Here is a 22,699-nt window from a genome sequence, read left to right as displayed (position 1 = left end):
CCAGATCTTTGTTCGCATCGCTTGCTCCATCTGCACCGGAAGGTGCATTGAAAATCAGGCGGGTGCAGGAAGGTTCAACTCGTGCGACGCGAACGGCAACGTAGCAACAAAAATGGCGCGGGACATGATTATAATAAACATTGTCAAAGAGGATTTTTATGAAGACTGTAATGTTATTTTCCCAGCTTTCATTCAGCCGCGGGATAGATATAACGTGTTATTCCAGTAATTGTTGCCATTTACTCGGATTTGTTATGATTCTGGTTGAACTAATATTGAACACATTTGTTTATTGCTTGTTTGTTATTTGATTGTATTGGCATTGCGTTGCAAATGCCTCTACGTCTTCCTTTATTAAGAATAAGGTTTTAAGCTTTTGCAATTATGGCAAATTTGATATCGATATCCTAGACCTAAGTTTATTAATTGGTGTGAGAAAGGTGTCAATGAGCTAAAGTTACCATTTAGATGTAAACATTGCCTTTTCACTTCATATACGCCTTTTAGTTATGCTAGTTGTTTATATTAAAGGCTATTACATTTTTATTACGCATTAATTTCTTTACTCGATTACTTCCAGTAGATAGGGAAAATTACTTAACAACTTTTTTAAAAGGATTCGTGACCACCGGGACTAACAATTTTGCTAATCTCGTTCGAATTTTTCGGGAGCACGAAGTGGTCCGTAATGAAATCCTTAAGTGTAATGACCAAAGACAATTTGGTCATTTGGAAGGCATTGTCCGAATATTTTTGTGTCTGGCATTTCCTTCGTACCTATACTGCCCATATGAATGAAAGGATATTTGTGGCTGCCTCATTCCATATTGGTCCAAGTGGTTCGTTGGTTCAATGGCCTCATGGTCGTATATAATATAAGTATTACCTCTGTATTCCCAAGATCGTCGAGGAACTCTTTGCCCCTATCTAGAATCTGAGATGACATTTTTATCGTTGTAAACGACCATCTATTTCATAGAAATCATGGTGAAAAATAATGAAAAACTCGTTCAATACTGTGGAAAGATTAATTAACATTCAAGAATCGAACTAATGGAATATCAGTGCATTTCATTGAGAAGGTTGGTGGTGTGAAAGACGTCATATTATTCGAAGTCATAATTCTAAGTGTCAGGTGTGACAAAAAACATTTTCATTAATCACAATATCACCTACCATAGCGACAAATACCACTCCATCCTCATCGAAGAGTAATTCATTGTGCTTGTCTACATTGGTATAGCTGTCACTTTGACAACACTACATGGATCCACTCACGATACTGTTTCATTCACGAGAAAAGAATATATAGGTACCTACGGTACGTTTTAAAAAATTGCTATTGGATTGGCATCAGTCCTCCGTGGGAGTTATAGTAAATGTATAGTCGACGACGCGAACAAATCGTTTTAGAAAATTGTTTATTGATAGGTTACTATGCTAAAACTAAGGTATTTTTCATTTGAATTAGCACTTTGGCCACGTTTAATGAGAAACGTCCATTTCATTTGACTATATATTATAAGTTCGCTTTTGTTTACTATTTAACCACTTGAAAAAAATTATTATTATTAATATTTCACCCTGTCAGATGTATTTCAAATATCAGATGTTTTATTTCCGAAGAAGTAACGTCAAAATGAAATACCTTCCAATTATCTATCATGGCCATTTGCTTTCCGCCTGTTTTCGTCTGCTATTACCCATGATTCCTGAAGTTGCACCTTTTGCTCCACCTCCGAAGCTGGTGCAAAAGGTGCAGACAAAAGTTGCACCTTTTGAACCTGCACCCGCGACGCGAACAGCGTTCGTCACTTGCAACGTCCGCGACGCGAACGCAAAAGTGGCAGAAAGGTGCAGGAAAGTGCAGAAGTGGCAGTGACGCGAACAAAGCTCAGGAGTAATCATCTTTTGATTTAGGCAATAAAAAAATAAAAGGAAACCACCCTATTGTGAATGAAGAAAAGTGTTGCCTATGATGTTTAAATGGTTTTAATTTTGCAAATGGGCAATTAATGCCACAGCCTCGTTGGGGGTTGAGTGCAACCCGAGAGAAGGCGTAGATTTGTTTCACACTCAGGCATGATGGTATGGGGGAGATGAAAATATGCTCGGCTTCCGACGTGTGACGGATAAGGATATTGCTTGCACTGCGACCAGTCGAGGTCAAATGAGAGAGGAAGCGAGCAGAGGAAGTGAAGGCGGTGGGGGAAGGGGAGGTAGAGACAGAGGATCAGAGCGGAGGTAGGTAGAGCCACAGACGGGTGCTCACCTGTGTTGACAGTTTGCTGGAGTATGTGGAGCAATTGGAATACATGAGTAATGGCTTTATCCTCACTAAAAAGAAAAAGTGGTTGGGTGAAAAAAGCTCTCAATGAGTCTGGGAAGCTATCTGAAATAACGGACTGTGTGCTTAAATAATTGTATATTGTTCGATTTACTTAAATTATGAACATTGTAAGAAATAAATGTGAAAGTTTGGGTTATCCAAGATTTCCGAATATTCGTGCCACCTCTCTCCATCATTAATCGGTTGTTTACTGTAATTTAAAAATCATTTCTGGCCAAATCTCAACTGTGATGTCATCACAAAGCATCTGGCTGTAGGGAAGGAAATAGGAGAGTCATAATTAGGAGCCCTCAACCCATATATTCATGGGTACTTCTTGCAATTTTCATGGGAGTTTGGTGTATGGCCTAATTGATGGGTGGCTCTCTAAACAGCAGCTTGCTTGGGATGGACCTGTGTGATGCTATGCCACTAAAACTGAAATCTAGTCTACATTGCTGAGTCTGCTAAGAACAGCATTATCAATTTTCCAAACATTCATTCAATAAAGGGATTTATATTTTATATTTGATCTTTTGTTGCACTTCTCAATGCTTTTAGCTCAATGCCCCATTGTCTGTGACCAATTTTTGCCATAAAGACCAATGGCGTCAACACTAGGTTTACCATTGCATACTGCAAAAACTACTTTAGCATGCCGCCATTGTTGAATTCTACTGCTGGCACCTGGGTCTAACCTGGATAAATTTATGGAAGTCAGGTCCAAAAATGGAAGTTGAGGTTTCATGAACAAAAATTTTGTTTGTTGTTTGGCAGAAGAGATTTTGGGCATAGTCGCCTACTAAATATGTACTTACTTTGCTTTGTATGCCACCGATTGGGTACTCTTGGTCTATATGGTATTAATGAGAATTTTTCTGGAAGGTAATTTCTGATGCCTGATTTAATGGTGTAGTTGTAATAATAGAATATCAGCTGTGCCTTTTCCGAGTCACACTAGACTTACCTCCTCAGTTTTGATGAAAGTTTGCGCTCTTTAGATGGCTATCATAGAATTGAAATTTCCTGAAGTTAATGCTATATCATATGCTGCATGCACACACCTGCTTAATTTAGTGGCAATACAAACATTGCTAGTTGGCATTGCTAAGTTAGGGTAGTTGCTGTTGAGAACTTAGTGCTACGTTGATTTGAACATGAAATTTCATTATGCTCCCTAATTTGATGACAGATTTTGTGAAATTAATTATAAGTCCAGTCAGTCATATTGAATGGTTTTTGTCAGGTGCAATTTTGCAAGTATCCTACCAGTTAAGGTAGGTTTTCATGAAGGGAAGCCTTCTATCATTGCCCGATAACCTTTCTTCATTTTTAGTGTATGCCCTATTACTCTTCATTCTATCTGTGAACCTTGTTCTACTCCTTGACCTGCTTATCCAAAGTGATTCCTTCCACTCTGCTCTCCCCTGTCTCCATGTGTCCCTTCACACACGCTTTGTGAGCATTTTCTGCCTCTCCTCTTTGAAGTTCCCTCCCCTCACCTTCCACGTCTCCAACTTCTGCATTCCCTCTTGTCCTCATCCACGTCGCCATCTCCACTCTCCTCCATACGCTCATCTTGAACATTTGATGTTGTTTTTTTTACTGACTTTATTTTTTGTTCCAACTGTATGTTCCAGAATCTTGAAACCCATATTGAAGAGAAAAGTTGTGCAGGATAGTGGTATTAAACCAATGAGATAGTATTTGTTTTAAATGACCACTTGAATCACTGTTGATTTTATAATTGTGATACAGAGCATTTAGTTTTGCAGTTCAGCGTGGGATAATTTCTCTAGTTCATTCAAAAGAGTGACCTTTGTCCCACTCAGTGTTTGGCAGGGGGATGAATTTGGTTGGTGCATTTTCCTCACTTTTGGTCTGCTTTCTCAGTTCGCCCCGTCTCGTGAGGGGCGTGTCCAGTGGCGCTGTCCTCGGGAGTGTTTCCGAGGAGCAGGGCAAGCTGGGATCCCATGGACTGCCCCCGCATCGGCCAGCTCAGCATCACGCACCGGGCGGCGCCACGAGATCGCGCTCCAGTGACTGCCTTGAGAAAAGCTCCCCCCTCTCTGGACGACGGACAGGTGGCGACTCTCCCCTCTCCACCTCGTTGCTCTCACGCCGAGGTTTGTTTTCTTCAATCTCGAATCAGGCAGCCTTCCCCTTCTCCTCTCCCTTTCAGAGAGCTTTCATTTATTATAGCTTATTAATTATTGTTTACACATCTTGTGGTGGTACATATTTTTGTAATAGTATTGTTTATTGTAGTGCTAGTGTTGAGTTTTCTTTTGTGTTGGGAATATTCATCGAGTTACAGAATACCACCACAAGTTGGATGGAGATATGTACTTAATACTGGTAGAAAGCCTTTCTCTGGCACTCCCAAGTTACAGAATTCCAGCCCTGGAGTAGTGATTCCACAAATATGCCACAAATAAAAAATCTGGAGGACTCGTGTTACCCAGTTTTTTTTTGCTGGTGTTTTGGGAAAAAAAAGGTTTATGTAATGGGTAATGAGTAAATTTTGCAGAGGCATGTAATGTCTTTCTCATGGAGTGTTTGTATTTCTTAGGAGGGACACATGGCAGTGAAGAGGCCACAGGCAGTGGAAATGCGGCAAGTCTGGAATCAGTTGATGGTATCAAAAGATTGTCTCCCTCTCTTCCAAAGATAGGAGTTGGTGTTGGCAGTGAGGTTCTGGCAGAAATAAAAGCACGCCAAGAGAAAAGGGCCTCTGTTCTTCCTAAACAGGTATTTTTTTTGCACAAAAGATGACATTATTTGATATTTTTGAGTTACCTGTATCAAATTAAATGTTTCTCATCACTGAGAACCTCTCAATATTATCCTATGTGTTTAGCCTTTTAATTAGTTTGACAGTTGACATTGACAGTTTTAGTTTCATTCAGCCCATTAATAGTGCTTAATAATTAATTTTGCTAGATGAAAAAATTGCAGAGAAAGTTTAGGGTGTGCACCCATTACTTAAAATGGTATTCTATCATTTGTGCAAAATATTATTGATGTAAAACTGCCTTTTAAGGCTATAAATGCAGTGTACGTACATGTCCTTTCTAACTTCCTCTATCAGTTTGGGCATACCTGAAATGGTTTTCCAAGCCCATACCTGTGCTCTGCAATTGGAATTTATCAAGCATAGTTTTTTCCAGAATATATTCTAAATCATTGTTTACGTGCTGTATATGAATTATTTTCCCAATCAGAGTCCCAGGAACTTTGCTGAGAAGTGGCAGATGATGATTTAGCCAACTTGGGGATCCCAATCAAGTGGCAAGGTAGAATTCCAAATTGTCAAGCATGCTTCGTCTGAGCGTGCTTGGCCAGGATGCCTTTGACGGCTTGCAAGCAGAGAGCTTCTTTGAATCATGCTTTTAGTTTGCCATTTGCTTGTGGCTCTCATTCTTGCTGAAAGCTTCCATTAGTGTGGGCAGTCCTCCATATTTTGTTTTGTAGCCAGTGTCATACATGGGCTCATCAAGTGCTCATTAAAATCCCTATTTTAGATTTGAATTCATTTGGAAATTCCACAATTGGTGAGACAAAATACTATGGGCTCAAAAAGAAAATCTTGGTAGGGAAGAACTTAGTGAGGAGGCTAAATTCATGCAGCTCACAGTGCAACCCCTTGTACTTTGTTGCTAGGATGAAGAGCACTGATTGTTGTGCTGTGGGTTGCGTAAACCGAGGGGTTTTTCATGATACTTTGCGTTGCTAATATTTGGAAAATTATTGAGTGTTGGTGGCTGAAACCAAAACTACACCTAATGGATATGCATTTAACACCATGTAATAAAATCTGAACGAGATCTGGTGGTGTCTATTGAAGGACTTTTCTTGTTAGATCACACAGAAAATACTTATGCATTGACTTTATTAGAGTGATGAGTAAAACAGCATACATAACATGAAGGTGTCAGCTGAAATCAAATATGTCAGGAACTTAATATAACCTCAAATCTATCATGAGAAAACACGTAAAGTAAATGTTTGTCGCAGATCCCGAAGGAAGCTGAGACTCGTTAGGTACATATATTGTGGTAAAGTTTTCAAATGATAAAATACTACTTAAGCCACTTTGAATACTAGGGGACCATATGGAATCCAGTGCAGAAATATATAATCAATCTATGTAATAAATGAAGTACGGAGAGCAGATATCTTCCAGAGCAATCAGGTGAACATCATCTCAGAACCATAATATATTTTCAGATCTAACATAAACGACAACATATGAGAGATATTTTCTCAAAGAGAGAGGTGTATGAGTTAATTTTTCTCTTGAACGACAAAGTGTCTTAAGATCTTAGTAAATAATGAGTGAAATCAACCCTAAGTTAATTTAAAAAAAAATACCAGCTGGTTTCATAACATCCCCTCCACCACATGCCTTTTGAGGCAGCTTACGGAGTAGTATACATGTAGACATAGATGAGGAAGATAGAAAAGTCAGGCTGGGAAGAGATTGGGTTATGTGTAAGCCAAGGATGGAATTGGTGACTCCCATAAAGTTATCTCAGTGGCTAGCCCCAATATATTTAAACTAAGCAAGGATGGAAGTTTTAGGTTGAGTTTAATAATTATGTACATGTAATGGAGCCCATTAGCTCATTTATCAACACTTTTTTATTGCCCCCTCTGCTGTAAAATACAGTAGATTCCGTTTAATTGGGACGTATTGGGACTTGTGATTTTTGCCCCAACTAAGCGGCTGCCCCAATTAGGCGAACTCTCTTGTATATGGGCATGAACAAACTTTGAAATGGTAGAAAGAAGACTAAAGAATGTTTATAATGCAACAAAAGATTATTCAAATATTAATTTAATTAATAAATCAGCGAGTTTAGTTAATTTATTATCATTTTTAAGAATTATAACATTTTTGTTAAAAATATTTTTCACAGCCTCGGGCGACGCTGAATGAATGTCTTTTACTAAGTCCTATTAAAGAAAAGTCCTATCGTCTTGCGGATAGTATAACAACAAGAGCTTTCAAGATAGGGTAAGAATAGGAACATTTGTGAAAAATAAAAGTAAATCAAAGGAGGAAAATATAAAAAAATAGCATTCTGAAAACAAAAAATTTTAATTTTGTCGCGAGTATAGTGTCTATGTTGCCGACTCATGGCCTAATAAAGTGGCATGCTGTCCCAATTAAGTGGAGAATACTCTGGGATATTCCTCTATTGGGTTCTGTTCTTCAAGATCTGCCCCAATTAAGCGGCTGCCCCAAGTAACCAGTGGACCCATTAAACGGAATCTACTGTACCTGATAGAAAATATATACTTGTATAATTATATTTTTTTAAATATGTACAGCGGAACCTCGTTAAAGCGAGTACGGGCTATAGCGAGACCCTCGCTATTACGAGAGATAGCCGATGCACCGTCAATTGACCCTATAATAAGCATGTTTAAAAAATTCGTTTTTACGAGGCCCTTTTGGTGTTGGCTCTCGCTATAGCGACGGTTTCACCGCCGGAAAAACTTACATCAAGACTCCTTAATCTCTGTAATTGCTAGCGATCTGTTAGAAATGAAGTTAATGGAGTGCTCAGTCTCAAATTTATGTGGTAAACTGTCGTTCAATAAATAAGTAGTTAATTTTGGTGAAAATATTGTGGTATTAGCATTCGCGAATCTTCTTTTGTTCCTCGGGCGGCAGAAAGTTGCCGTCAGCATACCTGCACATTAGGGCGGATCGCAAAAATCGATTTTTTTCAAATCCATCTGGCCCAATGAAAAAAAGTTGTGGGACCGATCAAAAATAAGGCCTGAAAAATTTGAGACCTCTACGTGAACCCCTGACCCTCGCTCAAATGCAATTTAGGGGGGGAGGGTCAAAATTCGAAAAATATAATATTTTATGGTCATTCCCTATAGATTTTGCCGAGTTACTGCCCTTTTAGGGCAAAAATTTCGTGCATTTTGACGTATCTGCCACCGTTTAGCCACAAAATGCCTAATTTGAGTCCGCGTCCGCGAAGAAAATATTCCAACGCCCACGCAGCGTCGCGGATACCAGAGCCGCAGGCCGATCCCTTCCCCTCCACGCTCGCTTCTCCCCCTCCCACGCCTCTAATGCAGCAAAATTCATCCCGCGCATGCTGCTAGGAGGTAGTTTATCTTTGATAATATAAATCAGAAGATGGTAGAAGGTAAAAAACGATGCGTAGTGAGACGACTTGTCCCTTATTTGGAGCATCGTCGGCGTTAAACAAATCGATGTTACCAACTTTTAGAGAATTGATGAAATATTTTTAGATCTGCGCACGCAGGAAAGGAGACTACGGTCTATGAAGACGCCTCTCGAGTGGCTATGAAGGTTTGGGAACTTAGGTTATGCACTTATATTCCGGTATTGTCCGACAGCTGTGACTTAATGGATTAATAAGGGTTAAGGCCGCCGGCGTACCCTCCTACGCTGTCCTACAATTCCCTTTTTTCCTCAGTTGTCGAGTAAATTTAGGGTTCAATCCAGCAGCCATCATCTTTCTTTTCGTCAGATTGTCTCTCAAAATACTTCTTCATTGGGGGAACCTTATGCTCCTCCATGCATTTACACGCAAAAATATCGCATGTATAGCAGGTAATTGAGTAATTCCTTCGTGATTGTTCCTCACTGGACGATGCTGATACATCAAATATTAGTAAGACTAACGAAGAAAGACGCACTTGGTGTGAATTTTGGTGCATCCGGGGCGTTCGAGAGGGTAGCGGGGAGGGTACGCCGGCGGCCTTAACCCTTATTAATCCATTAAGTCACAGCTGTCGGACAATACCGGAATATAAGTGCATAACCTAAGTTCCCAAACCTTCATAGCCACTCGAGAGGCGTCTTCATAGACCGTAGTCTCCTTTCCTGCGTGCGCAGATCTAAAAATATTTCATCAATTCTCTAAAAGTTGGTAACATCGATTTGTTTAACGCCGACGATGCTCCAAATAAGGGACAAGTCGTCTCACTACGCATCGTTTTTTACCTTCTACCATCTTCTGATTTATATTATCAAAGATAAACTACCTCCTAGCAGCATGCGCGGGATGAATTTTGCTGCATTAGAGGCGTGGGAGGGGGAGAAGCGAGCGTGGAGGGGAAGGGATCGGCCTGCGGCTCTGGTATCCGCGACGCTGCGTGGGCGTTGGAATATTTTCTTCGCGGACGCGGACTCAAATTAGGCATTTTGTGGCTAAACGGTGGCAGATACGTCAAAATGCACGAAATTTTTGCCCTAGAAGGGCAGTAACTCGGCAAAATCTATAGGGAATGACCATAAAATATTATATTTTTCGAATTTTGACCCTCCCCCCCTAAATTGCATTTGAGCGAGGGTCAGGGGTTCACGTAGAGGTCTCAAATTTTTCAGGCCTTATTTTTGATCGGTCCCACAACTTTTTTTCATTGGGCCAGATGGATTTGAAAAAAATCGATTTTTGCGATCCGCCCTACTGCACATCCATGAGTTGCATGAATAGAAAGCATTTGATGGCAGACACCATGGCCAAAAAAACACCAAACACATCGATGCGAGAAAATAAAAATAAAGGAGTAATATGAGAGTGTTAAAAGTAATTTATCTTCCAATTTGCTCTTCACAATTAAAAAAAACAAAAGCGCCCAAGGAATGCAGACTATGTAGAGTTGTAAGGAGCTTTGTTCGCGGTGGTTTTGCCCACTCTAATCTGCGGGAACTTCTGAGAAAGGGGCTACGCCTAAGCCTAAAGCGGAGTATTTCAGGGATAGATTGCGAACCGAAAATTTCAAGATTGCGGAAGGTTGATTATACTAATGCAAAACACCAAAGCATTATCTCCCCTCATAATTGCTGGTGATGCCTGCGGTCTAAACCCAAAGTCGTGGAAGAAAGGACTCCGATCATAAGTATCTTAAGAAGTATTCCCCGCGTGATATAACATAGACGAAATGGAACTTTTTTTGCATCTTACTCCCCGACAAAATCCTTGCAGTACGAGGTATTTCGTGCAATAATGCCTCTAAAGGTATGTAGTGCGCCTTAGCGATGGTGTAGGATGTGCGATGCAATGATACTGAGTGTGAATTGTCTGGATGGACGTATTTATTCTCCGTTGCGGATTCACAAGGGTGAACTATTCGCATCAGTGGTCGGAGTCGTACTGGTGCTCTCTTCCATCACATGGGTAGCCGAGCATCCCCTGGTGCCCGCTGGAAGAACTCACAGAACAACTGACTGTCATTTGCAGTGCCGTGGTAAACTCTGTGTATTATTTCAAATACGTCGCGAGCGTAACACTCAAAAAGGAACTTTTTTTAACAACGGCAATTTCAATCACATCATTTTTCAAGCTTAGCAAACTTTTTACCGTAGATAATGAAGATATTACATTATCTGATGCTTACGTTTATCGGATAGAAATTTATCTGTCGCCGCACCACTCCTGTTCCCGTGTTACTGTTCGCAACAGGTATATTGGCTATTGTTTGCTCCACCTCCGGTAAAGCGACAATTCGCTATAGCGAGTGTTTATTGGTGCACCGTGGGGTGTCGTTATATCGAGGTTGCACTGTACTTTGTTTCATCAAGGCTTTAAGGTATCGTCAGCAAGATACATATGTATTGAGATTTTTAGTCAGAGGAAAGTCCTTGGGAAATTGGTGATGTTACATTGGTGCTGCTCTCTAATCGTTGACTTAGGGTGCTAGGAAGTATTCCCCTCTCCCCCTTCTCGAGCCAACAAATTGGGTGTCTCATAGCAAACCATAATCCATTGCACCTTCATCGAGGAGGCTTCTACGTTTTAGGCTTTGATGATTGCATTTTTATTTATTATACTCATGTAACAATTTCTGATGTAAAACTGCTATAAATAGTCGGAACGTGGTTCTTACATTAAAATTAATCCTATAGCTTTATTTGAATCTTTAAAAAGTGGTGATTTCACTGATTCAACCCTAAGGTTGGTTTGGTGAGGTGAAGGTAGAGTTCGCCCCATACTGAGCTGCAGGTGTGAGAATTACACACATTCAGGGTAAAGGGGTGAGTTCTTTTCCCAGGGCCACCTCGTATGTACTTTTTGTTCAGGTGTCTGTGGGTTTCACCCTGTACATACCTATTTGAACCTGAGACCCTCGGATCAGTTCCCCAGTGCTCTACCCACTACACTACAGTGCTCACCCACACATCCTGAACGAAAAGAATTTTGCCTTGAAAATAATCATTCAAAATCAAATACGTAGTGAAATATGACCCTCACCCATTCAAATGAAGCTGTATTCAAGGTGTGACTGTTGCATGCAACGTGAGCATAGACGGGGTTCCCACTCAGCCGTGAAAACCTTGAAACCGTGAATTTCGTCTGCCGTGAAATAACCTGGAAAAAGCCATGGATTTCGTCCTTAAAAATCTCTCAAACCTAATTGTAGAGCTACGATTGACGGATCAAACGAAAAATCGATATGTCGATCACGTTTCAAGGTCATTCAGTCACTGCCCACGCATTTACCTGCACACGAGTCTTCGCTGCGCAATTACTGGTCCTTGTGCCATGATGACAAATTGACCTTAAGCCTGTACCAAAGCTGAAAGACTGGTAGCCATAGTGTTCATGAACACTTGCGAAAATTCAGACACTTGTTGACTTCCCTGCTCCCTCCAATTTCCCACTCCCAACCGAAGCTGAATTTTCAAACGATATGTGGCGTCATGAGAGGGAGAGAGAGAGCGCTTTCATTGCTTCGTTTGCATTCACGGCGTCTGTCGCGTTTGTTACAATTTTAGTCGACGTGCGGCCGATGATTGTTAAGTGGTGAATATTTCTGCCTAAAATGGCTAATGAAAACCTGGAAAAAAACCGTGAATTTTATAATTAAGTGAGAGTGGGAACCCTGACAGAGGAGAGATGTAATTTGTGGGCGATGCCGTAATGGCTTGATTATTTGGGTAATTGGTAATCTGATATACTATTTCACAGTCATCCGAAGACTCTGAAAGCAGTACAAGCAAGGAAGGAGTCGGTTCTCCTGTTGGCATTGGGGTGAGGCTTCGATCGACAGGTCTTTCATCTCCAACGAACGGAATCCAGAGGGACGGCTTGCCTCCCCTCTCGCCAGTCCTCAAGAGTGTGGCTAAGACGAGTGTCTCTGAAAAGCAGGCATCCGTGAGTGCATCCGGGCCGCAGGCTTCCTCCAGCAGTAAAACCAAACCACCTCCTATAGCTCCAAAACCCAGGCCATGGTCAGTTGTTGGATCTGATCGGAAATCAGGTATGCATAGATGGTATAAAGTGATGAGGCTTTTTTTTCTTTTTTGTCCTAATGTCCTGACCCACAGCATTTTGTGAATGCTCAGCTTTTCTGCACTTGCAATAAGAATTTTGTATTTTTCCTGTGATGCTCTCCATGGTGTAGGAATAGTGAACAAATTATAATTTACTGTTAACAAAAAAGTCAAAGCTGATTTTACTTCTACTTCTCTGTGTTTTCAACCATTAACCTGTGTTATAATATCATTGTATATATTTTGTGTACTCCAGTATATTAAGTATATTAGTGCAAAATGCCTAACTCGTGATCTTAATCCCGAAAAAAAGTCATTTTTCATCCCATCCAAATGAAGGTTCACAGTAAGGGTACATTTTGGACCGTGGGTCAAGTTCCCATACATAACAGTCTTGTGCATTCCATATGCCTTTTCCTTTGCAGTGATGCCCTTCCATCTGTTGAAGCTATTTTACTAATTAAAATTAATTTCCAAATAGTAAATCAAGGTCATCAAAAGTTACTTGAAATTTGTAAGATTACTAAATGCCCTCCTTACCATTTAAAATTTCAATACAATATTCAAGATAAGATTGGAGATTCAAGCTACGTATTCAATGCATTCCTAATTTTCAAATCTCTTATCATTTTATCAGGTGAATTTTCCCTTCCTAGTGATGGGTCCAGCACAAACACATCTGCAGCTAACACTCCAGATTCCTCTGGTGATGCCTTGGATGAGTCAACCGATTCAGGTGTGGCCAGCTCACATGAGCTGAGCATGGGCGGAGAGAAGAAGTCGGTGAGGGAGCTTGCGGCTAGCCTGAGTAAGGGACAACTCGCAGGAGGGACAGGTCAGTGTGAATAAATGTGGATGTGATGGAATTTCTCATTCATCTGTTTAGAGTTTGTCTGTACACCCATTGTACTTCTGTACAGTCTTTGTATTAATACTGCTTTAATCACCATTTTTCTTGCGTAGTTTGTGATGCTTAATTTTTGTCTTATGCATTCTAAGAATTAACATCCCTCTGTAAGGTTGCTTGGTGAGGAAGATTCTCATTGCAGCCTTATCCAATATTTGTCTGGATCTATTCTAGTTATCTCCTTGGTTAGTAAACTAAAATTTGAAAGAAGTGTTTACATGTTTGTGGAGCTATTGCCTAGTTATCAGAGAATTTTGGTGATGTTTGTACCTTGCTAACTGCTTAATGTAGGTTTTGAGCTTTCGTGAATTCATTGGTGAAGTATCAAAATGCCACCTGTAAGCTTTGAACGTTGATGCTAGATTTCACTAAGATGATACAGAAAGTGGCTCTTTCGGAGGAAGGTAATCGCACTATAAACTTGGTAGGAGATATCATTACAACTGGTGTGGGCATTGAGGAGAGATAAGTTCCTGGCTGAATGGTTGTTGTCGGAAAAAGTATTGCTATCTTGAAATTATGCTCACTGTTTTTGGCAAAGTGGCAAAAATTGCCTCATTGGAAGACACTTGTTCTTTTATGGTTGGTTGACAACTGCAGGTTTTAGTGGCATAAATTTCTGTTCAGAGGTTGAGATTTTTACATATCAATCAAGGCTGTAGAAAGAAAATTTTTTCAGATGAGTTACTTCTAGGAGATGGTAGATCTAAGACTGTATATCGCATACATTTTGGGAGGGTTTGAACAAGATGTGCGAGTTGATAGTAAAATTTTTAGAGTGGTACCGTCTGGGCAAATATTTTGTGATGTGTACTACACAGAAGCCTCCCATAGCGATAATCTATGTGGCACTAAGTTGTCATTAACGATTAATAATTAAGTTCTGATAAATAATAAGTGCAAAACTAGTGTTAATTATTGAGTGTGCATCCTAGTTCTGAGTGTTCATGATCTCATTTCCAGCATAGTTGGTGTTGTCGCTGTTGCATGCCCTAGTTTTCATTGTTAGAGTAGTGACAGCACCCGCATCTAGTTTGAACCCTTTGTCCTCCGCCATTTGCTATGCTCTTCACATGAATAGGACTTTTGCTAAACTTATACATATTTGTGCATTTACACGATGTTTTAGGGTTGAAATCAAAGTTGCGATGTGTATGTTCTTTAATTGGAATGTAGCATCTGTCAGAAAAACATTCTGATGACCCTGATGAGATTCAGTTTCCAGATGTTTCAGCTTTCCTAATGATAGTGACATATTAGTATATATCACTTTCCCCCTGAGGATGAGTTTAATTAATGTAGACATCAGCATCTATGGAATTTTATTGACACAAAGCTTGATAAGCTTTCATGTACTTATTAGTGCATACTAGCTTCCAAATGGAAAACCTTCCAATCTATTTCACTTGATTAATAATTATATATATTTACAATGCCTAAAATGAAACACATGCTTCTTGTGTAGCTGGGTGTCACTTCCTTTACCCTTCTTCTAAAACAGAGACCGTCTATTTTATTTCTCACCCCAGATATTTTTTTTAAATAAGAGGAAGATAATAGTAAGAAGAAAAAGATATGTACTTTGATTCTATTGCACAAATTATTTGTTACTGAAATTATCAGTCATTTTTCTTAATGTAGTAGTACTGATCTAAGTGATTTCCTTGAATATATTCATGTATAATATGTTTTGTACCCACAGTGTCATGATAATTGCATCAAATATATCCGATGTATTCAAGCCCCAGTAAAGTTTGATGATTTAATGATAGGAACTGATCATATTCAGCAAGAGTAGTAAGATCCTTCTTGACTTGATGAATCTAGTTTGGTAGAGGAACAGCTCCTGTGTGCATTTTCGCTCATAAAAGCATCTGCTCTTGAGCATATCGAATATGTGCATTCTGTCAGATTTAGATTGAAAAATATTTTAAACAAATGAAGAACCAGGAAAGGAATCAAAAAGGTTAATCGATGTTTTTTTGTATGATTGAAATCATTTTTCCTAACCTTTTTCCTAGAAATGACAAATTCATGAGTCATTGTTTTCACTTGTTGTTTGGTATAAAGTGCTAATGTGTGGTCGATATTGGTGTTTGGGAATGATGAGGTACGTCTTGGAACTTATTTATAATAATTTGCCAATGAGTAGGGTAATTTAGGTAAGGATTGGTATAATTTATTTTACATACACATTTGCACTTTCATGATGAATTAATGATTTGTTGCAGATTCTGTTTAAAACTGTATTAAATGCACAATGTGTGAATGAACTTACAATAGTGAGAAAGTACCCAAATGCATCATGTGTTTAATATAGGTAGTTTATTGGTAGAATCTGCAGAAACAAATATCATTCATGATGGATGAGTTCCATTGGTAGAACAGCTGAAGATGCATCCCACCTAAAACATCTACATAGTTCGAGTGGAGTTTTTTTGTTAACTACGTACATTTGTTTTTATATGTATTTGATGTGCATGCTTCCTTTGTTTCCTTATAATTTTGTGCTTGGGCTTTCTTTTTTTTCTCACAATTTTGCACTTTTTTCCGTAGATCTTTCATCAAACAAAACATTAGAACACTCTCCGTCATTAGCATTAGGTTCAGCAATGGTGTCTACCATCCCTTTCGGAATTCCATCATCTCCTGTTGCATTAGAGGTAATATAAGGAGGCCTTTTTTTTCTTTCTTATTTGGGCCTAGCTCTTTTACTTTTCATTGGGAAGTGGTGTTTTTTTCTTGCTTGCTGCTCTTGTAACTTATTTATTCTCTTAGTTATAATATTCACCATCAATTCTCGAATATCCAGCATCCAACTTCATATCCCATTTTCAGAAAACCTGTGCAATTGTTCCATATGGTAACAGTTTTCAGAATTTTCCTTTTGTGAAAAAAAATAAATTCTCTGAAAATATTATGTATATAATAGCCAGTGTAAGATTTTGTACAATGAATACTTCAAATTTTGTTAATCGACAGAATCACTAAATGTTTTATTCCATTATAGAAAAATTTTGATGCTGGGGCAGCATTTCTGTTTTTCGGCCTTATCAAATGCTTGAGGGTGTGGATAATAAAGAGTTGGCACAGTAGATGTACATATCCTGAATTAGGTGCTGCAGGATTAAAAAATTATATAATTGACTGATTCCTGTCCTCAGCTTTTGACAAACTAAACAGCCATTGCAGTGAAATAACTTTTTTTTTTACAAAATAAAACATCATTTACTAAAATAATATTTTGTTTTTTTACCATTTAAGGATGGATGTGTATACGACTGTATGAAAGCCGTAGCTAGCAGGGAGGGGGAGTGGGAGTAAATAAGGGGTTTATGGGTGGAACTCTCACTCAAACTTTTGGGCATGCAGTCATAAATGTAGAATTTTGTTAAAAATTTATGTAACTTGTGCAAAAAAAACCATTTGCAGCTCAGACAAGTCTATTTTAATGAGCGACGGGGAGAAAGGGATGTAGGTGGAAGCCATCCCAGTCAACACAACAATTGTGGCCACAATGTGGCCGTACTGTGGTCATAGTGCATTGCCATTATGGCCCCACAATGGTTTTGACCCCGGCCATAGAGTGGCCAAAGTGTGGCTCGCCATAATGTGGTTTAAGTGTGGATAATACACTTTCTTTATATCAATGAATCAATCAACTTCCATTTTAATAACTTACCAACTAACCTGTATCAATAGCAACCGTAATATACTTATGTTTACAAATGTTTTGTTTGCCAATCTGTGACCTTCCTGAGATGATTCACAGTGTGGCCATAGTTGCGCATGTTTGGCAAGCCAAACTATGGCTTGCCACATGGCAACCACAGTCTGGACATAATATGGCAAGCTGTGGCTAGCCATAGCCATAGTTGCCACGGGTAAACCACAATTTGGCCACAGTGTGGCCATAATTGTTGACTTGATTGGGATCGTTCTCTTTTGGGACTCGATTGAGAGGGCAATTGCACTCCCTGCCAGCCACCCACCATTTGCCTCCATAGAATAAACCAGGATACATAAGAGGCTTAGGCTTATCTCCCTCTTGGGTTGGCCACCCTGCCTTCTTCTCGAGGAATAGAGAGGAGGGAAATTGGGTATCCACACTCTCCTCAGAGCAGCACTTGCCTTGTGCCCATGTAGTATGCCCTCCCCTTCCCTCTCTGCACACTCGGGTTTTTTTGACAGAGCTCTATACCCTCCTCCCCCAAATGCCCCAAAAACATTCTCCTGGCAACTGCCTTTGCTGATGACATATTTGAGAGTAAACGCATACCCTCAACTCTTTTATAATCTGTGGTAATGAATACAAGGCGAGGCCTGTATGCTCAACAAATGTGGGTAATCGAGAATATAATGAATGCAAATGGACCATGGTTATTTTAATCCACATTATAAAAAGTATGTATTTAGGATTCACTTATGTGGAGCGTACTCCGGACTATCCGTAATAAAGACAAGGAGAGGTGGCACGAATAATCGGAAAACACGAATAATCCAAACTCGCACTTTAATTTCATGTTATTTTCACAATTCATGTGAATCAAACAGTTTATTGTTAACAGTGCAGATTGCCTGTCATTTTAGGTTGCTTTCCGGAATCATTTACATCTGTCTTTTTACTGACCGCGATCTTTTTAATGACGATAACGTGATTGAACTCATGTTTGTACTGCTCCATGTTTCCGTTAGCCGTGCACCTGTGTCTGCAAGATCACGAATTCTGACAATAGAGTGGTTTCCTATAATTGTTTTATTGCCTAAATCGAAAGATTATTACTCCTGGAGTATGCATTTCACGCTTTTAGATTTTTAAATGACGATATCTATTTTTTGCGATTAATTGAAAAGTGAAAATTTTCAAACGCACGAAAATGCAACGGCTAAGTATGAATGCTGGGAAAACTCCGTGTGAAATTGTTCTGGTTCCCGCTGCCGCTAGTGAGGTGACCTTGGGGCGAGGCTTTGAGCGCTGATACGACTCAGGGTATTAGCAGGTAGCAGAGTACCCTGATAGCTGGTAGCGCTTGGCTTAAATAAGGATTATTAATACCCTATCAAAGGAAGGAAACTTTCTGACCTTCGGTAGTTTTAATAGGTGATTATTAAGAGATGTTTCCTTGAGCTCTGTGCCTCATGCATGCATTGGTAATCTCAGACGATGTAAAACTCCTATCCACTCATATAGAAACTAGGTCCCTGTGACGTCACGTGGAGTGGAATCGCATGGGCGCCATTTTGGCCTTATTTCAAATGCTGTTAAAATTGACCATTGCCATTCGTCTAAACCGGTATTTCTAAAACCAAATAATTTGTATATTATGAATACACTAATGGTGAGTAACTAATCGCAATCAATGCCTTACGTTTTATTTGATGAAGGAAACTACACTATTGGTTGGCACGGATGCTTCAAAACTGCTGCGCAACGTTGGAAACTACACTGCCAAGCACCATGCTGCATTGTCGCACCTCGTGCAAGTTGCCCGGTATGCAACTGCTTTGGGACGCAGTTCCGTGATCACTGAAAGCGATCGTGCACCGTTGATAGATGATGTTTAGATAACATGAACACAGAGCTTCTATGAAGGCAATGGGCACTCGATCACCCCATTGCGCAGCAGTGGTTATAGGATACCAGGACTTTGGGCAATTTGTCTACGCAGGCACGTGTCTGGTTATGGCTCATGCTATCTCCAATTCCCCCGCAGCCTTCACGTCTACTTTTCCCTTTCTCTTCAGTTTGACCTTGGCTAGTCACTCCACAAATATGTCCGAGTGCGACGAAATCTCCGGTTCCTTTGGGTCGTATTCAACTGAACGCGAGGCCACGGCAATAATTGGGCGTCTGCGATATGAAATATACATTTATAGACCATAAAAAACTGTTCCCTTAATTTGCGATTTGTTAACATTGAAGAAACTTCTAAAATTAATCAAGAGTTTTTTTTTCCCGCCGCTGATCATCGTCTGCATGCTAGAGCAGACGTACGAGTAAACTTGAAACATTCCTTGCCAAAAAGAAAATAAAATAATTCCCTTTTATGGAGAGGAGTTTAATAGAGATAACTACATAGCCCAGAGTAGCTTTGCATTGAAATGCATATATCCTGGTGCTATTGCGTCTGATTTATTTTTTTGTCAAGATCGCAGAAAATCAAAGAAGTGCAACACTCACGCAGGGAGAAGCTGCAACACGGACAATCCGCAGCCGGATACTCGGGAGTCTGCTTTACAAGAGGGGCGGATCTATGGGGGCTACAGTGACACGCTCTAGATAAAATCAGAGTTTTTGGAGGTTGCCACTTTGTGCAAAAATATTTAGCTACATTTTCTGATATATTTACGTACTTTAACGAATTGAAATACAAATAAGCTCTATACTTAGGGCCTATTTTATATGCCTTTGGTATTGGGTATCCAATTTTCTCTAGATAGAATGGTAATTTTGTTCAGACCCCCACTACTGCACGGAGGTTACCCCTCCACTCAGCCCCCTCATTGTCCCTATCCTGGATGAGTTGTGATAATTAAACCTTTTCTTTTAGCTTCATTATTGTTGCTTTCAGTATATTTTTCGAGATTTCATGTAAACTGGATGACTGGGAGCTGGATAGTCAAGAGTTGACTGTAGAAGTACCCATGCAGTCTGGGAAAAAATACTTTCATCGTCATTTTAGACATATTATATTATGCTCATTAATGCATTGATTTGCATATCTGCTATTGGACCTTTGTTCTGGGGTCAAACATATCCATGATAAGATTTTCGTGTGACCAGAATGGGCTGGTATAGTTATCACATTTTGCTTGAGTACTTTAACGGGTGCATTCACGAGGATTGAGTGCTCAATATTGTCCGACTGTAACTAATAATTAAGCTCCTTCCAATCAGCAACTCAGGCAAGCGGTAGCTGAAAAGACAGGGTGGTCACACTGACCTGCTGCATAGTGGTCGATTTCAGGAAGAAATTTCACAGCTTTTGTGTTGGCACCCACATCCCCTGAATGCGCTCAGTGGTACATATATGTATTACCATGTTCATGAAACGTAATTTCAAACAAATAACATTACGATTTCCTTCTCATCGCATTTTAATTTCCAATTCTTTTGGCAACAGGAGCAGAAAATGAGCTCGGATGAAGGGCAGACTGCACTGCCAGCACCAAAGAGAGAAATCAAGAAGGGAAGAGAGGAAGACGATCGCTTCACCTCCTCAGTTCCATTGCAGGGAAGTCAATCCCTGATGACAGAGTTTGCTTATGATGATGTGATAGACGTGTGATAATACTGCTTGTGGACCAAATAGTGAGGTGATGGAGTGAAAGGACTTCTCAAAAACCCTGTGCCAAGTGATAATCCTCCCTGAAACTCATACATACTGTGCTCTCAACGCGGCTGCACCCCCATCTTGTCCTTTACAACTGTTGTTGATACATTGATCTCTTTGAACTCTAGGAGTTGGACTTGTTATTCTGTATATTATTGCCTTTCTTTTAACCAAATGCCCCATCACCTTACACCCATTCCCTCACAAAGAGTTTATGTATTTACAATTACAATATCATCGTTGCAGGGAGACAGTAATGGTCCTCTGTTAGTACATTAGCCTTCTACTACGTACTGCAAGATAGGAATCATGGCAATCCTCCTCCTCCCTGTTGCTTTGGGAGTCTTATTCCAGTACCAAGCAAGATTATTTACCTCTACATAATCAAAGTTAGTCATGATGGAGGAAGCTCTTTCGACGGAGCATTTTTGATGATCAAACATTTTCATAAATGACATGAGGCATGAAAATTTCAAGCCATTGAAATACAAGTTCGAAAAGTTAATCATGTTCAGTATTCAATGATCAGCGCTGGTAGTTGAATTAGATTTTTTATGACATCTACAGCTAACAAACTCTTTTGATTGTGAATATTTTAAAAAAATATAACTTAATTGCATTGTAAATTGTACATAAATATTACCTTTACATGAACAAATAATTGGTGATCATTGTAGTCAGTTGAGGTTATAGTAATAATTGACTACTTCGATGAAAATGAGTCATTTGTACTCAAGTTGAAGTACTAATTTTGTTGAATTTGGTTTTTATTTTGGGGGATTGAAGAAGTTGGAGCTTAACTTGTGTATAATGTCATTATCCAGGAATTTGCTTCTTATAGTTCAGCATTTATAAAAATTTTGACTTCTTGCATACTGACCATGAAAAACATTGTTTCAAGAAGCACTCAATGGATCTTTGGAGTTATGTATATTATTAAATGATAGCTGCATTTATTAATGCCAGTAAACATTCAGTCTTTGTTATTGAAGTACAAAGTTTTAACTTTGCAATTGACTTTCAATATTTTGTACAGTGTATATTGTAACATATTTTAAATATCTACTCATAAAGTTATGGTATGTATAATTTTGTGCACAAGTTTGTTAGTGTTAGATTTAATGAGGAGCATCGAAAAATAGCTCATTTTTTATCTTTTTATTTAAAGTAGATGTAAAGTATGAAAACGAGAAGACTGGTATATTTAATTCAGAAGAATAAAAGTAATGTTTTAGTTGTCCTGTGATCATCAAGGTGTCTTCAATATGGTGCTATGTTTTTTTTTTGTATAGGTGATATCTAATATTTACCCACTCTAGGTTTCATGAGAATTTCAGGTGGTGTGATGGTCTCTTAGGCAATAATGGCTTCAAATGTTAGGATTCTCCTTTTTGTGTACTCAAGTTTTAAATTCCATGTCTGTTGCATTAACTGTTTAGTGTTTAGTAGGCCATCCATGCCTTTCATGAATCTCTTGAAGTAAAAGATAATAAAAGTGGTGGTGTATGGAAATATTTTGAGGGTGGGTAGTGAGCATGAGACAATTACTATGTATAGTCACTTCCAAAAGTCGGTCCCCACGGCCAGCACGAGCAACTACATTCTCCGCTGCGATCGAACTTTGGGTATTGCTTATGCCTTCTGTGCCTTGAATGGGCCAGTTTGACTTACTCTCACCATCCGTAAAATCTTACCGAGGCATTCCTCTTTATTCCTAGATCTCCCCGACTCCCGGTGCCAGAACACAGGCGAAGCATTATATCTCAGTCATGCAATTCTCACCGTGATAGTATTCTGAGAAGGATGATCTGTAGTCTGGCTTGTACTCAAAAATACCGAGACGTATCTGCATCGCA

The 22,699-nt window shown here is 39.5% G+C and overlaps 1 protein-coding gene across 6 annotated transcripts in view; it reads left to right on the top strand.

Moving 5' to 3' along the window:
• LOC124164382 (F-actin-uncapping protein LRRC16A) overlaps positions 1-21,932 on the top strand; it is a 201,266-nt gene extending 179,334 nt beyond the window's left edge. For 5 of the 6 annotated variants that reach the window (XM_046541694.1, XM_046541692.1, XM_046541697.1 and 2 more), the window contains 6 exons: positions 4,223-4,455; positions 4,902-5,080; positions 12,298-12,589; positions 13,240-13,437; positions 16,066-16,172; positions 20,634-21,932. In XM_046541694.1, coding sequence (XP_046397650.1) covers positions 4,223-4,455; positions 4,902-5,080; positions 12,298-12,589; positions 13,240-13,437; positions 16,066-16,172; positions 20,634-20,798 — 1,174 coding nt within the window. In that variant the 3' untranslated portion in view covers positions 20,799-21,932. The remainder of the gene's footprint in view (positions 1-4,222; positions 4,456-4,901; positions 5,081-12,297; positions 12,590-13,239; positions 13,438-16,065; positions 16,173-20,633) is intronic. The other variant, XM_046541696.1, reaches the window with a different exon arrangement.
• Positions 21,933-22,699: the final 767 nt, after the last annotated feature.

Source organism: Ischnura elegans, chromosome 8, assembly GCF_921293095.1.
Source record: "Ischnura elegans chromosome 8, ioIscEleg1.1, whole genome shotgun sequence".
Taxonomy (NCBI): Eukaryota; Metazoa; Arthropoda; class Insecta; order Odonata; family Coenagrionidae; genus Ischnura; species Ischnura elegans.
Note: the sequence above shows the minus strand (reverse complement) of the source record. Positions and strands in the feature narration are given on the sequence as shown.